Source organism: Leucoraja erinacea, chromosome 21 (assembly GCF_028641065.1).
Source record: "Leucoraja erinacea ecotype New England chromosome 21, Leri_hhj_1, whole genome shotgun sequence".
NCBI classification, from domain to species: domain Eukaryota; kingdom Metazoa; phylum Chordata; class Chondrichthyes; order Rajiformes; family Rajidae; genus Leucoraja; species Leucoraja erinaceus.
In genome coordinates, this window is record NC_073397.1 from 20,822,311 (window position 1) to 20,835,880 (window position 13,570).

General features: G+C 42.6%; 1 protein-coding gene across 1 annotated transcript; it reads right to left on the reverse strand.

Moving 5' to 3' along the window:
* Positions 1-49: 49 nt before the first annotated feature.
* On the reverse strand, positions 50-11,064 carry LOC129707373 (uncharacterized). The gene is made up of 5 exons (XM_055652359.1): positions 10,189-11,064; positions 8,514-8,674; positions 7,432-7,645; positions 3,132-3,319; positions 50-1,853 (listed from the first exon to the last, which is right to left on the reverse strand). Exons 1-5 carry the CDS (start codon positions 10,205-10,207, stop codon positions 1,620-1,622), a joined length of 816 nt encoding a protein of 271 aa, XP_055508334.1. The 5' UTR covers positions 10,208-11,064; the 3' UTR covers positions 50-1,619.
* Between the last annotated feature and the right edge of the window lie 2,506 nt (positions 11,065-13,570).

The following is a 13,570-nucleotide window of genomic DNA, read 5'->3' on the forward strand; positions in this document are numbered from 1 at the left end:
GCTGAAACACCCAGACATGTGACCAAAGTTGCATCACTCTGCAATAAGCTTACTTTAATCAGAATAATACCTTTAATGGCTTAACAGACAAAATCCTGGGCATGTGTCCTTAGTGGTCTGAGTGCTGCAGTACATAGAAGAAAGGCGGCGTGTACATTGGGGTGATCGGATGCCTTATACTGTACACTGCTGCTGCTCTGGAGGGTGGGCTGACCAAGAGCTGTAGCAGGAGTCCATCGCAGTAATTTACACCACAAAGAATACAACTAACCAAGAAGCAGGGTCACCTCACACACATTTTTTACAAGTAAATCACACAAAGTTCATTTCACCTTTTATAGATCATTCCTGTGATTATTTTTGTGTGAAATCAGACCCATCAGAAGATCTGGCAGTATTAAGTGAGTCTGATGGTTTGCATTCAATGACCTATTAGCCATGTTGCACCAGTTTCCCAGTTTCATAAATTGCACCTTTAATGTTCTTGTTTTGACCTCCAGTTTCGACAAAGCTGGAGGTAGACTGGGCTACTGTACTGTATTTATTGTTATTTAAAGGGATGCAACTGAGCAGACAACAGCCATCAAAATACTGGCCAAGTTCTATAGACTGGTTAACACTCGGTGGGAGTGCTTTCTCAGACCCTCATTCACCCATAAGGTGACACCATTGCCACACCATTAATGCAGGCTGTGAACTGAGCATGGCTTATTGCCCAGGGAGGGTCTGGGACCTGTGGGCGGAGATCACAGAGAAGACCATCTGTGGGATACAAAGCACAGAGACTCTTCAGAGACTTCATGTCACACCACAGTGTGCAATGTGTTTGCATGCTCAGGCTTACCAAGGTGGTAATCATTGAGATGGATGATAATCTGGAGGACAACCTTTAGTTACTTTCTCAAGGCTGGACTACTGTTTCTGTGAGGGTTATGGCTCATAGTTTCCTCGCTGAACCATCTACAGCAAACCTCTAACCTATCCCCTGTTCGCTGCTCACTACCAGTCACACAGGCACCATATGCAAAGGGAATAAAGTCATTTTCTGGGATCTGGGCATTAGACCCACACTTATAGACCATCTCAAATTGAGGAGATGGTGATGAACCATTTCTTCAGTCACTGCAGTGCTTCTGGTGAAGGCACTTGCACAGTGCCTTTGGGGGATGGGTTCCAGGATTAAACCCAGGGATGATAAACGACCCACAATGTAGTTCCAAGTTGGGATGTTGTGATGTAATTTCATTCACTCTGGTGCAAGTGAGGTGCAGGTGGGAGTACTTGCACTGGGAATTTGATTGAGAGGAGCGACTGCTGGAGAAAGAGCAGCAAGCGTGTTGCCCCGTGGTAGTGGGCTTTGCTGTACTTAGTGGAATATTCTCTCCCAGATGAATCTAGCAGGCTTCGCCCTCGGGTGGGATTGAGTTATTTGCTGTCTTGTTTCACTCCAGCAACTTCCCATCAATTAATATCTCAGTCCCACACAAGCTGCATCTCTCAGCATCTGGACCAATGCAAAGGCCTCTCATGGTCAATGGTCTCTTTAGCTTGTGATTTCCTGATTTATTTGATGGTACAGAGAGACTTACTGTGAGACTCAGACACCAGTGGACAGGGAGTCAGGAAAGTGCGACCATATGTCTCCCCCTGCTGGCGGCCATCTGGGAAATACTTCTGACCTTCCTTCCAGAATGGAAAGAGTTAACTGTTTGTGCACCAGCTTCAAAATTGTGCTGTTGTTTCATCACGGAAAACCTCTGTATGTGTTCCTTCAGAGACTGCACCATCTCCTCCTCCATGTCTACATCTGGTTGGGAGATTTCCTCATTTGGACGCCTCATTCTTTTTAATACCTGAGAAGAGAATTAAAGTGAAAAGTGAATGATTGTCCCCGAAGTCAGTAAGTACTTGCATTTACATGTTTAGTTTAGTCTAGAGATACAGCATGGAAACAGGCCCTTTGCCCACCAAGTCCACTCCGATCATTGATCTTCCGTTTGCGCTAGTTATTCCACTATAAACTGAGGGCAATTTACAGAGACCAATTAACCTACAAAACTGCACATCACTCAAAGGAAACCCACGTGGTCAGAGGGCGAACGTGCAAACTCCATACAGACAGCACCCAAGGTCAGGATCAAACCTGGGCCTCTAACGATGTGAGGCAGCAGTTTCACCGCTGCCCACATCTTTCCTGATCTCAGAATAAATGCCACAACACTCGGCCTCTGGCTCACAGATATGAGTGGGGCAGTCTAGGGCACTGAAGGTTTCCCACTGGCCATTTCTCCAGCTGGGTGCTCACACAAGCTAAGGATCTATGCTCACCTTGTACACTGTGTGGATCTAGGGGCAATACTTCCAGCACAGTATCAATCTCCCACAATTGATCCACGGGATCCATCCTCCATCCCCACTACCTCTCCCGCATTTTGTGACCAGCTGTCCCAAACTCCTGCTGCTTTTCGACAAACCCCCGACTTAAAATCTCACTGTCTCACCAGGTAGTTTACTTCATCCCAGCCTTAATGTTCCCATGTAGGGCCAGATATCCCACAGCCTCTCATAGTTTGTAATGTCATTCTGGTTTGATCTCACTGTATTACCATTTTTTACCTTTGTGGGATTCTCCCACAGTGTGTGTCTGTGTCTATCCTTTGTCTGGGGTGACCCTGTGTGTGTAACAACGGCCTGTATCGGCCTGTATCCTATGCCTGGAGTGTGTGTAACAATTTTCTGTTTCCTCTGTCTGTGTCGACCCTCTGTGTGTAACAACAGTCTGTTTCCAGTGTCTCAGGTGGTTTCTGAGCTGTTCTCACAACTGGTATGGACCAGTTTTTACCTCCTGTGCTTAACCCATATTGGATGTATCCCATTCTCTGCCCCCTGCAGTGTGTGTTGTGGTGGGTACTTTGTCACATGTCTGGGTTATTTCTGGGCTTTACTACTGTTCTCTACAGCTGGACACAAATATTGGTTCAAAAACTTGGTGCTAAATATTTGTAATTCTGTTTTTTACAAATTAAAGACCATTCACATTAAATCCTAACTCCTGCCCCTCGGCCTGCCACCCCTCCCCCAACCCCTCGCCAATACAGAAGGTGCCAAAAGCAATCTGCGAAAATTCTCACCCGCACAATGCAGTAGGAGACCACGCCTTTGACGATGTTGAAAGCGACCAGAATGGTCAGCCAGGCAGCAGGTGGGACCAGGGAGCTGACACAGAGGCAGAATGCTGGTGGGGTGTTCAGTGAGGCGTTGAGGGATGTCCCGGGAAAAGTCACTGCAGGGCTTGTGTCTGCACCTGGGAATAGACAGGCTGAGCAAACAGAAAGAACACCGTCACAACACAGTTTGAGAGGACAGTTTTGCCCACTATTATCCAAAAAAAAACTTTTGATATTTGGTTTGAATATAGTCAATGACCGAATTTCCACAAACCTTGTGGGCAGAGAATTCCAAAGATTCACTTCCTATTGACTGAATAAATTTCTCCTCATCTTTGTCCTGAATGGTTACTCCTTATGAGTCTCAAATGTTCATTTTGTTTCTCTGCCCAGTGAAGTTCCCTGACCAGCTAAGTGTAGCCAGCATTTTCTATTTTATCCTCTAATTTGGGACTATCACCCCTCAGTTTGAGACACTCCAGCAGGGGAAATATTAACTCCATGTGTACTCTGTCAGGCCCATTATAATTGTGTACATTTCAATGAGATCACTTTTCATTCTTCTAAAGTCAAGACTGTATAAAGCTAGACTGCTTAATCTCTTCTCCTATGACAAACCCACCATCTCAGGAATCAATCTGGTGAACCTTTGCTTCACTCCCTCCATATCCTTTCCCAGGTAGGGAGCTAGACCTGTACACACTACAGGTTGATGTGTTTGAAGAGTTATGGCCCCACAGCAGCGTTCTACTGCTATAAAATAATGTAGTTAAAAAATTATAGTCCAGAGAAGATGCCGTTGAAATATCTAGGCAAACGTTTGAAGGTTAAGAAAAGGGAATTAATAAATGGCAAAAGAGAGTACATGCAAGTCCGTTTCAGATTCAGGGTAAAAACGCTGACGGTCAGGCTGAGAATAAAATATGCAGGTGAATCACAAAAATGTGTAGGAGGAATAGAGTTAGGGTGGCACAGTGGCGTAGGGGTAGATTTGATGCCTTACAGTGCAAGAGACCCGGGTTCGATTCTGACCACGGGTGTTGTCTGTCTGTAGTTTGTACGTTCTCCCTGATATCGAGTGTGCTTTCTCCGGGTGCTCCGGTTTCCTCCCATACTCCAAAGATGTACAGGTTGGTAGATTAATTGGCTTCTGTAAAATTGCAAAATTTGTCCCTGGTGTGTAGGATAGTAGTCTCGGGTGATCGCTGATCGGCACGGACGGTAGTAGCGGGTTTCAACTTCCCCCGCTCCTCACATTAACTGTGATTGCCCTATTGCTAAAAGATTAGATGTGCTGGAATTTTTAAATTACACACTTTGGAGGTAGACAGTCCTACCCGGGATGGGCAGTGCTAGACCTAATCCTCGGGAGTGAAAAGTGGATGAAGTGCCAGTGGGTGAAGACTTTGGGGGTTGTGATCACAATCTGGTAGGTTTCAAGGTAGTTATAGAAAGCAGCGAGGAGTAGGTATGGAGGAATAAGGCCAGTCCATAAATTAAATGTCTGTATTGGGGGAGAGGTGATTAATAAAGGTGACAGGACCTAGGAGCAGCAACATGTAGGTAAATCTACATCCAATTAACTGAGCCTTTTAAAATGGAGGTTCTGAGAGTTCAATGTTAATGTGTTCCCATTATGGTGAAGGGTACAGATGGCAAGTCTAAGGAACCTTGGACACCAACACACATTGACAGTTTGATAAAGAAAGTATAAGGTTGGTGTAGAACACTGAAAATGGGGAATCTCTTCAGAAATATAGATAGTGTAGGGATGTGCTTACAAAAGAAATTAAGAGGGCAAAGAGTGGCATCAGATAAGATTACAGGAAAACCCAAAACATTTAATGTATATTAAGAACCGGAGGGTAACCACAGAACGAGAGAGGTCGATTAGGGATAAAAGGGGTGATCTATTCATGAGGATGTTAGCAATGTCTGAAATCAATATTTTTCATCTTTCATCAAGGAAAAAGTTGTAACAGTAAAATTAAAGAGCACGTTAAAATTAAAAGGGAGGAGGTATTAGCTGTTTAGAGGGCATAACGCTGGATATATTCTCAGTGTCTGATGAGGTGCTTTTCAAGCTGCGGTGGGAGATAAGGGGAAAAATTGCTGAGCCGTAACAAATCCCTGCAGAAGGAGGAAAAGTGTGGGGATGGGAAGATGTGACTGTGGTGGGATCATGTTGATGGTGGCAGAAGTGTGAAAATGGCGTGTTGGATGTGGGGACTGGTGGAGTTGGAGAACGAGGGGAACTCTATCTATCCTTGTTCCATCTGCGGTTGAGGGAGCAAGAGCAGAACTACAGGACATAGAGGAGACAGAGAGTTTACGTATAATTCAGTAAAGCTCTTATTAAGTGAATGTTTGACCATTTCGCTTATAAAAAATTCTAACATTTTCCCTATTATATCTGTAGTTCCCTGTTTTCTCTCTCCCTCCTTCCTTAAATAGTTGGGTTATATTTACCACTGAAGAAATGTAAAAGCGGTAGGCATTTGTCCATGCAGACTCACTCCACCATTCAACATGAACGTGGCTGCCTTTCAACTTCATGAACATTTTCCCTCCTCCTCCTCCTCCTCATATCTCTTGATCTCGTTGAATATATTGACTTGGCTGGCACTGCATTCCATGGTAGAGAATTCCACAGGTTCATCACCTTCAGGGTGAAGAATTTCCCATTCAGTTGTAAATGCCAAAGCCACATTGAGATGCTGTGACATCATGGTTCTGTACTTTCCAGTTATTGGGAACATTCTCCCTGTATCTGGACTTAGTTCTATTACATTATAACATTACATTACAACATTATAAGTCCATACTCTGGTGACCATAGGCTTAATTGACAATCTGTCCTCAAATTAGTTCTGTAATCCCAAGAATCAATCTAGTATATCTTTGGGTACAAGGAACTGCAGATGCTAGTTTACAAAAAAGACACAAAATGCTGGAGTAACTCAGCAAGTCAGGCAGCATCTCTGCAGAACAAGGATAGGTGACGTATCTGGGGAAATAAATCTTTGCTAAACTCCCTCCATGACAAGAAGACCTTTCCTCACAAAAGGAGACCGACACTTCTCACAAAACGTAAGATGGTCATACTAATGCCAAGTACAACTGAGCAAGCCAACATTTCTTCTACATTCAAACCCTTTTGTAGCAAAGGCCAAAATACCATCTGCCTTTCTACTTAGCTGCACCTGAACGCTTGCTTTCAGTGACTGGTGGGACATCCTAGTTTTGTTACACCTTCCTTTTTCCATTTATCATTCAGATAATAACCTGGCTTTCGGCTTTTAGAACCAATGTCAATAATCTTACATTTATCTTCATTAAACTGCATCTGCCATTTTCCTTACTCGTCCAAATGACATTGGATCTTCTTTGCATCCCCTGTTTACTCTACCACCCCCATCCCATAACACCTCAACCCCACCAGTTTTGAGTTACTTTCAAACTCGTTATATTTAGCTTCCTCATCAACATTGAAATATCCTGTGTATAGCTGGAGTCCAGGCACAGATTCCTGTGTCTCCCCATTAATCACTGCCTGACACCTGGAAAAAAAAACCCATTTCCCTTCTGTCAGCCAATGCTCAATCCATGTCAGTATGTGTTTTACTTTTACACATTAAACTCATATGTGAAGCATTATTAAAAACTTCTGAAATTCCAAATACATAACACCCACTGGTTCTCTCTTCCTCAAAAAATTCCAGTAGATTTGTTAGATTCAGTTTCATGTCTATGCTGACTTCGATCTACTACTATTTTTAATATGTAAAGCAGGATTGGGCCACTCTTCGCATTGGGTTTTCCGCCTTAAATGACTATATGTAAACAGTCTATTCATTCTTTTAAGTGTTATAGCCACTGCTTGTTTGCTGTCATAGTCTTTAATGCAGTTTCCTGATCAACCATAACCGACTTATATCGAGTGTTTGTGATTCCTAGTTTCAGATTAAACACACTTATTTTCAACCTTCGTTGTCCCACCTGCGGCAGATATTATCCCACCAGGGACCTGGTGTGTAGAAGGGCAGTGACCTGCCTGAGACTCTCAGTGAATGAGGGACAGTGTTCCACCTGAGATCAGAATCAACAACAGACAGACTGAAAAAGAGTCTAAATCAAAAATACACCTATCCATGTTTTCCAGGGATGCTGCCTGACCTGCGAGTCACTCCAGCACCTAGTATTTTTTTATTTCTAGACCAGCTCTGCAGTTCCTTGTTTCTACAAGAGACAGACTGTGTCTCACCTGAAACCTGTAGTGATATTTGACCATTCTGGTTGGTGCCTCCCAGTGAAGCTATGATGGAGCATCTATATATTCCACTGTCTTCTTCTTTCACTTGATGAATGGTGAGTGAGTCTCGTTCTCCAATCATCACGTTCTGGTCCACGTCGCGGTAGAGCTTTGTTTTGCCGCCACCTTTCCAAATAATTCCCTTCAGCTCTTTCTGATTTACCACCTGTGAATAAAGCAAAGGTTTTTAATTAGTTTTCAGTTGAAGCTGTAGTTCCTGTGTGCTGCGCTTTGCAATGTAATGAGATTGTTTTTATTCACCTATGGAAATCGGTCTCGTGTCTCTGCTTCATTTCAAATAGAAAGGCAAAATGATCCCTTTGTATCCTCTACAATCATCCTTGATGGATGTCACATTTTCTCACCAGTTTTATCAGACATGAGCGAGACAAGAAGCAGGATACTTCAATTTCCTGGCCCTTCCTTCCATCCTGTAGTTTTGTTCCATGTCCCAAACCCTTTTCATCTGTTTCCTTGTCTGAGCAATTAATTGCCCTCAGTCTGTTACTAAAACTGAAGCTCTAGCACTATCTCGAGAGGCTTCTGGAAGCCCCTATAAAAGAACAGCACAAAGAGCCTCTCCACCCCTACACCAGGAACATTTCAAACATTCCCATCCGATTCAGCAGGCACAGTCTGGCCTTAAATCGGGCTGACGTAATGACAAATTACAAGGCATTCACTGAGACTGAACAACAGGGACCCTTGTCACTATGTTTTTACTTGTTCAGGTTCATTGGTTTATAAATCTCTCATTTCATGTCTCAGTTTTCCAAAATAAAGAAATGACCTGCCCAAGTTTTCAATTGAAAAGAATAGTTCCCCTAATGTTTGGAAATTAAATCCAAAAGCTTAGCTGCAGCTTCCTGCTCCTCCCTCACAAGCTCAACATTAATCATGAATACAGTTCATCAGACAAGCTCAAATACTCTTAGACCTGAACTAAACTCAGCTCATTCATAAATTACAAAGACCTCATCTATTTTTGTCCTTGTATCTGTTGTTTCAAAAAATGTTCCACAACCCACTTGTACCTTGTACCAGTTGACAAACTTGTAGGTCTGGCTTTTCACCCTGATGGCTGTGCAGGGTAATGTCACGGACTCCGCACACTGGGCAGTCACCATGGCCTGTGGTGGGGCAGTGGTCGGTGAGATCCAGAATAATACGATTACAATCCATTGCTGAGCCAATCCTGAGGACAGTGAGAGAACTATATTATTTTAAGTGGAGTTGGAGAATGATAACTTATTTTCTCATAAGTGGAGTTGGAGCGAATAAGCAGCGTAGGACAGATTGAGGATAAACAGAAAATAGTTGGTACAAAAGCTTGAAGAGGTATAGAAGCTTGAAACTGCACATCAGTAAACTCAGAAGCAGCTTCTTCCCCTCTATAATCAAGCTTCTGAACTGACCTTCCATAAGCTTGAGCACTGTACAATTCACCTCTACCCTATTGCGGACATTGAACTTTGTCTATGGAACAGATGCACTGCAATGCTGAGAACTGTATTCTTATTTTCCTTAGTTTAGTTTGGAGATGCAGTGCGTAAACAGGCCCTTCGGCCTACCGAGTCCACGCCGACCAGCGATACCCGCACATTAACATTATCCTACACACACTAGGGACAATTTACACTTATACCAATCCAATTAACCTACATACATGTACGTCTTTGGAGTGTGGGAGGAAACCGAAGATCTCGGAGAAAACCCATGCGGTCACAGGAAGAACATACAGACAGCACCCGTCGTCGGGATCGAACCCGAGTCTCTGGCGCTGTAAGGCAGCAACTCTACCGCCGTGCCACCACACTGCCCCTAATTGTACTATGGTACTTAATTCTATTTATGCATAGTATTTTCTGATCTGATTGAAACAGAGCTTTTCACTGTACCTCGGTATACGTCACAGTAATAAACCTAAACCTATTGCCTGCTTGGGAGGGTGGGAGCAACTATGGAGAGGGATATGGTGGGCTCAGGATTGAGAGAGGTTTGGCATCAAAAGCACGAAGAATTTAAGTTCAGGAAGAATAACTAGAACAGAGTAAGCTTGTGATCAAAATGTATTAAAATGTCAGATCAGGACAGAGAAATGGTAATAAACTGGGACTATTAAAGTAAATTGTCAACCCAAGACAGTTTCAAAGAATATTATGAGAGCAGGAATGAGTGTGATTAATGTCAATTTCAAAGGAAGATGGAGAATACAGTTAATTTAGGATATACAGTGTACAGAGATGTTATAGTGCTGCTTGGGAATATTCTGTTAACACCTGGATGATAATTTACAGTTCTTGCATTTATAGACCAAGCAGTGTATTGCAATGTTGCTCGTATTGCAGCAACCTAGTGCTTGAGAAGACACACCAGTTAATTGCGCTCCCCCTGGTTCTTTCAGGTGGTACATGACATGCAACGAAGCACCAGTTACAGTTCACGCAGCTGGGTGAGCTTCCAAATGGAAAAAGACAATCAAGTGATTCCTCAGAAGTGCGTCCAAACTCACCAGCTGTCGCTGCACATATCTCACCAGGGCTACGCACTCAACAATTAAATTTCACACAACAGACTGTGGAATTCAAAGCCCTGTAGATAATCATAACTCTGGACTATATTATCTGTTTCATACCACATCCCAGAATATTAGCTGAATGTAACAGCCAAACATTAAACATAGCCAGCTGAACTGAAGTTGGCACTCACCGTGTAGCTCCCGTCTCATGCTCTCTCTTCCCTGCTTTAGCTTACAAGACTTCCTGTTGCAGTCTGCGATTAAACTGGTCAAAGATTGCAGCACTCACCACATCTCAAAACCTGCACTCTGTTATTTTCTTAGAATGGGTGTTACCGGAAAGGTCAGCGCATTGTCCATTGGCGTTTGCTCACTACTGTAAGTGGCAGTCAGCATGAAACTGAGGGCACTCTAATGCATTCACCTCTCCATGTGAGCTGAGTGGATGTGAATAAGACAGAGAAGATGGTCCATGGAAGATACACCTAAGATGAGAGAGTCTAACAGCCTGGAAGGCAATCAATTCACGCAGTGTGACTACACTGGTTTATATCAGCTCTATATGTATACGGCCTCTCAATCAGTTTTGCTTCTCTATTCTTTGAGTTAATTGACATACATTTAAATATATGAGCATTTGGGAGGAAGTTGAGTGGTGTGGGGAGAATAAAATGGGTTATGGTAGGATTAGTGCAAAAATGGAGCTCAAATGGCAAGAACCCAGTGGGCTGAAGGGCCTCTTTCTATCCGTGTGTCTTCCCTGACTTAATGTACTTATTCCAAGTGCTGTTTAACATGGCAGTGCACAAGGTGATTGGATAAAAGTTGGTGCTTTGTGGTAATCAGCAGGGAGTTTCTTTGTTCAAGATTGTTACCCATTTAATAAATTAATGTCTTTGTTGCCCTTTACATTATCACTTTCCCAGTCTACTTTAGATCACCACCATTGCTACTATGTGGTTCATGAAACTTTATGAAATTTGACTTTTGTCTCATCTTCTCATTGTATTTGCAAGAGCATAACAGATCATCAGTATCTTAACACAACCTAGCTGATTCAGGTAAGATAGAGTTAGTTCTAGTGAGGTGAACAGAGTGATGTTCAGAAGAGTAAGGATGGAAGAGCTGCTGGAAGTCAGATGTTGTGGGTGCATCTGACTCATTTGAAGACCATGTAATATCCTTCTGAGAATGACAAGAAGACAATCATAACAGAAGCATAGCTTCCCCTCTGCCATGTTTGATTTTTTTAAAAATTTCAAATATACTTTATTTGATAAATAAATATATATAATGCATGATCCATACAAAACTCCATCTGACATTCTCGGAGGCTATAGATACATTCAATGCAGTTTCCCCCAAATCACAATTTTACCCCACACCCTTGCCACTCATGTGACCCTCTGCCATGTTTGATGGAGCATTCACACATATTTCATAGGTTCATAAGACATATGAGTGGAATTAAGCCATTTGACTCGGAGTCTGCTCCACCATTTGATCATGGCTGATCTATTTTCCCTCTCCTGCCTTCTCCCCATAACATTTAAATAGCCTTACTAAACAAGAACCTATCAATCTCCGCTTTAAAAATATCCAATGACACTCTCCACGGGTAACTGTGGCATTGAATTTCACACATTCACCAACTGGCTAAAGACCTGACCTGTGCCATATAAGATCTCAACATTATATCCTTTTATATTCTAGGTTTTGTTCGCAACGGCCATCTCAAACTTTCAGTTGCATGTTATTTGAACTCTCCTTCCCACTCCAACACTAACCTGTCTATCCTCGGCTTTCTTTATTGCTCGGGAGAGGCCAAATGTAAATTGATAAATCAACGTCTTATATTCCGCTTACAAACCAATGACAATAGACAATAGACATGGTATGGACATTGGATTTCCTGGTTTCAGGTAACCAACACATCTGTTGGTCTGGTTGTTATTCATCACTGAAAGAGTTAACCTGCTGTTGAGGGAGCTGGCTCTGCATGGATATTTCCTGCATTACAACGATGACAAGATGTCAAAGTAATTAATTGGGTGTAACCTGAGGTAGTGAAAGATGATAAGTAAATACAACTCTTGCTTTCTTTGGTTGTATTTGGCGTATCCTTTGATACACTAACAAATAGGACAGTGCAGTATTTGTTTCAGCTCCAGGTTCATCTCAATATCACACATACCCAGTGCCCTCCATAATGTTTGGGACAAAGACCCATTATTTATTTATATGCGTCTGTACTCCACAGATTTGTAATAGAATAAAATCACATGTAGTTAAAGTGCACATTGTCAGATGTTAATAAAGGCCATTTTTATACATTTTGGTTTCACCATGTAGAAATTACAGCAGTGTTTAAACATAGTCTCCCCATTTCAGGGCACCGTAATGTTTGGGACACAGCAATGTCATGTAAATGAAAATAGTCATGTTTAGTATTTTGTTCCATATCCTTTGCATGCAATGACTGCTTGAAGTCTGCGATTCATGGACATCACCAGGTGCTGTGCGTCTTCTCTGGTGATGCTCTGCCAGCCCTGTATTGCAGCCAACTTTAGCTTATGCTTGTTTTGGGGGCTAGTCCCATTTAGTTTTCTCGTCAGCATATAAAAGGCATGCTCAATTGGGTTAAGATCAGGTGATTGACTTGGCCACTCAAGAATTGACAATTTTTTAGTTTTGAAAAACTCCTTTGTTGCTTTAGCAGTATGTAAGTGATCATTATCTTGCTGTAGAATGAACTGCTGGCCAATGAGTTTTGAGGCATTTGTTTGAACGAGCAGATAGGATGTGTCTATACACTTCAGAATTCATTATGCTACTATCATCAGCAGTTGTATCATCAATCAAGATAAGTGAGCCAGTACCTTCAGCAGCCATACATGCCCATACCATAACACCACCATCTTTCACAGATGCGGTGGTATGCTTTGGATCTTGGGCAGTTCCTTCACTCCTCCATACTTTGCTCTTGCCATCATTCTGATATAGGTTAATCTTCCTCTCATCTGTCCACAAGACCTTTTTCCAAAACTGTGGTTGTTCTTTTAAGTACTTCTTGGCAAACAGTATCCTGGCCATCCTATTTTTACGGCTGACCAGTGTTTTGCATCTTGCAGTGTAGCCTCTATATTTCTGTTCATGAAGTCTTCTGCGGACAGTGATCATTGACAAATCCATACCGGACTCCTGAAGAGTGTTTCTGATCTGCCAGACAGGTGTTTGGGGATTTGTTTCTATCATGGAGAGAATTCTTCTGTCATCAGCTGTGGACGTCTTCCTTGGCCTGCCAGTCCCTTTGCGATCAGTACGCTCACCAGTGCTCTCTTTCTTCTTAATGATGTTCCAAACTTGATTTTGGTAAGCCTAAGGTTTGGCTGATGTCTCTTACAGTTTTATTCTTGTTTCTTACTTCTTTGATTTTCATTGGCACAACTTTGGTCCTCAACTTTGATCAACAGCAATAAAAGTTTCCAAAGGTGATCGAAAGACTGGAGGAAAGACTAGGTGCTGAGAGCTCTTATACCTGCATTAAGGAGGCATTTAAACACACCTGTGCAA

Excerpts from the sequence above, each read along its gene's own strand:
- LOC129707373 (XM_055652359.1), bottom strand. Across the intron at positions 7,646-8,513 it reads AGTTTGTCAACTGGTACAAG|GTGGTAAATCAGAAAGAGCT; the intron begins GTACAAGTGGGT and ends CTTTATTCACAG. Across the intron at positions 1,854-3,131 it reads TCTCCTACTGCATTGTGCGG|GTATTAAAAAGAATGAGGCG; the intron begins GTGAGAATTTTC and ends TTCTCTTCTCAG.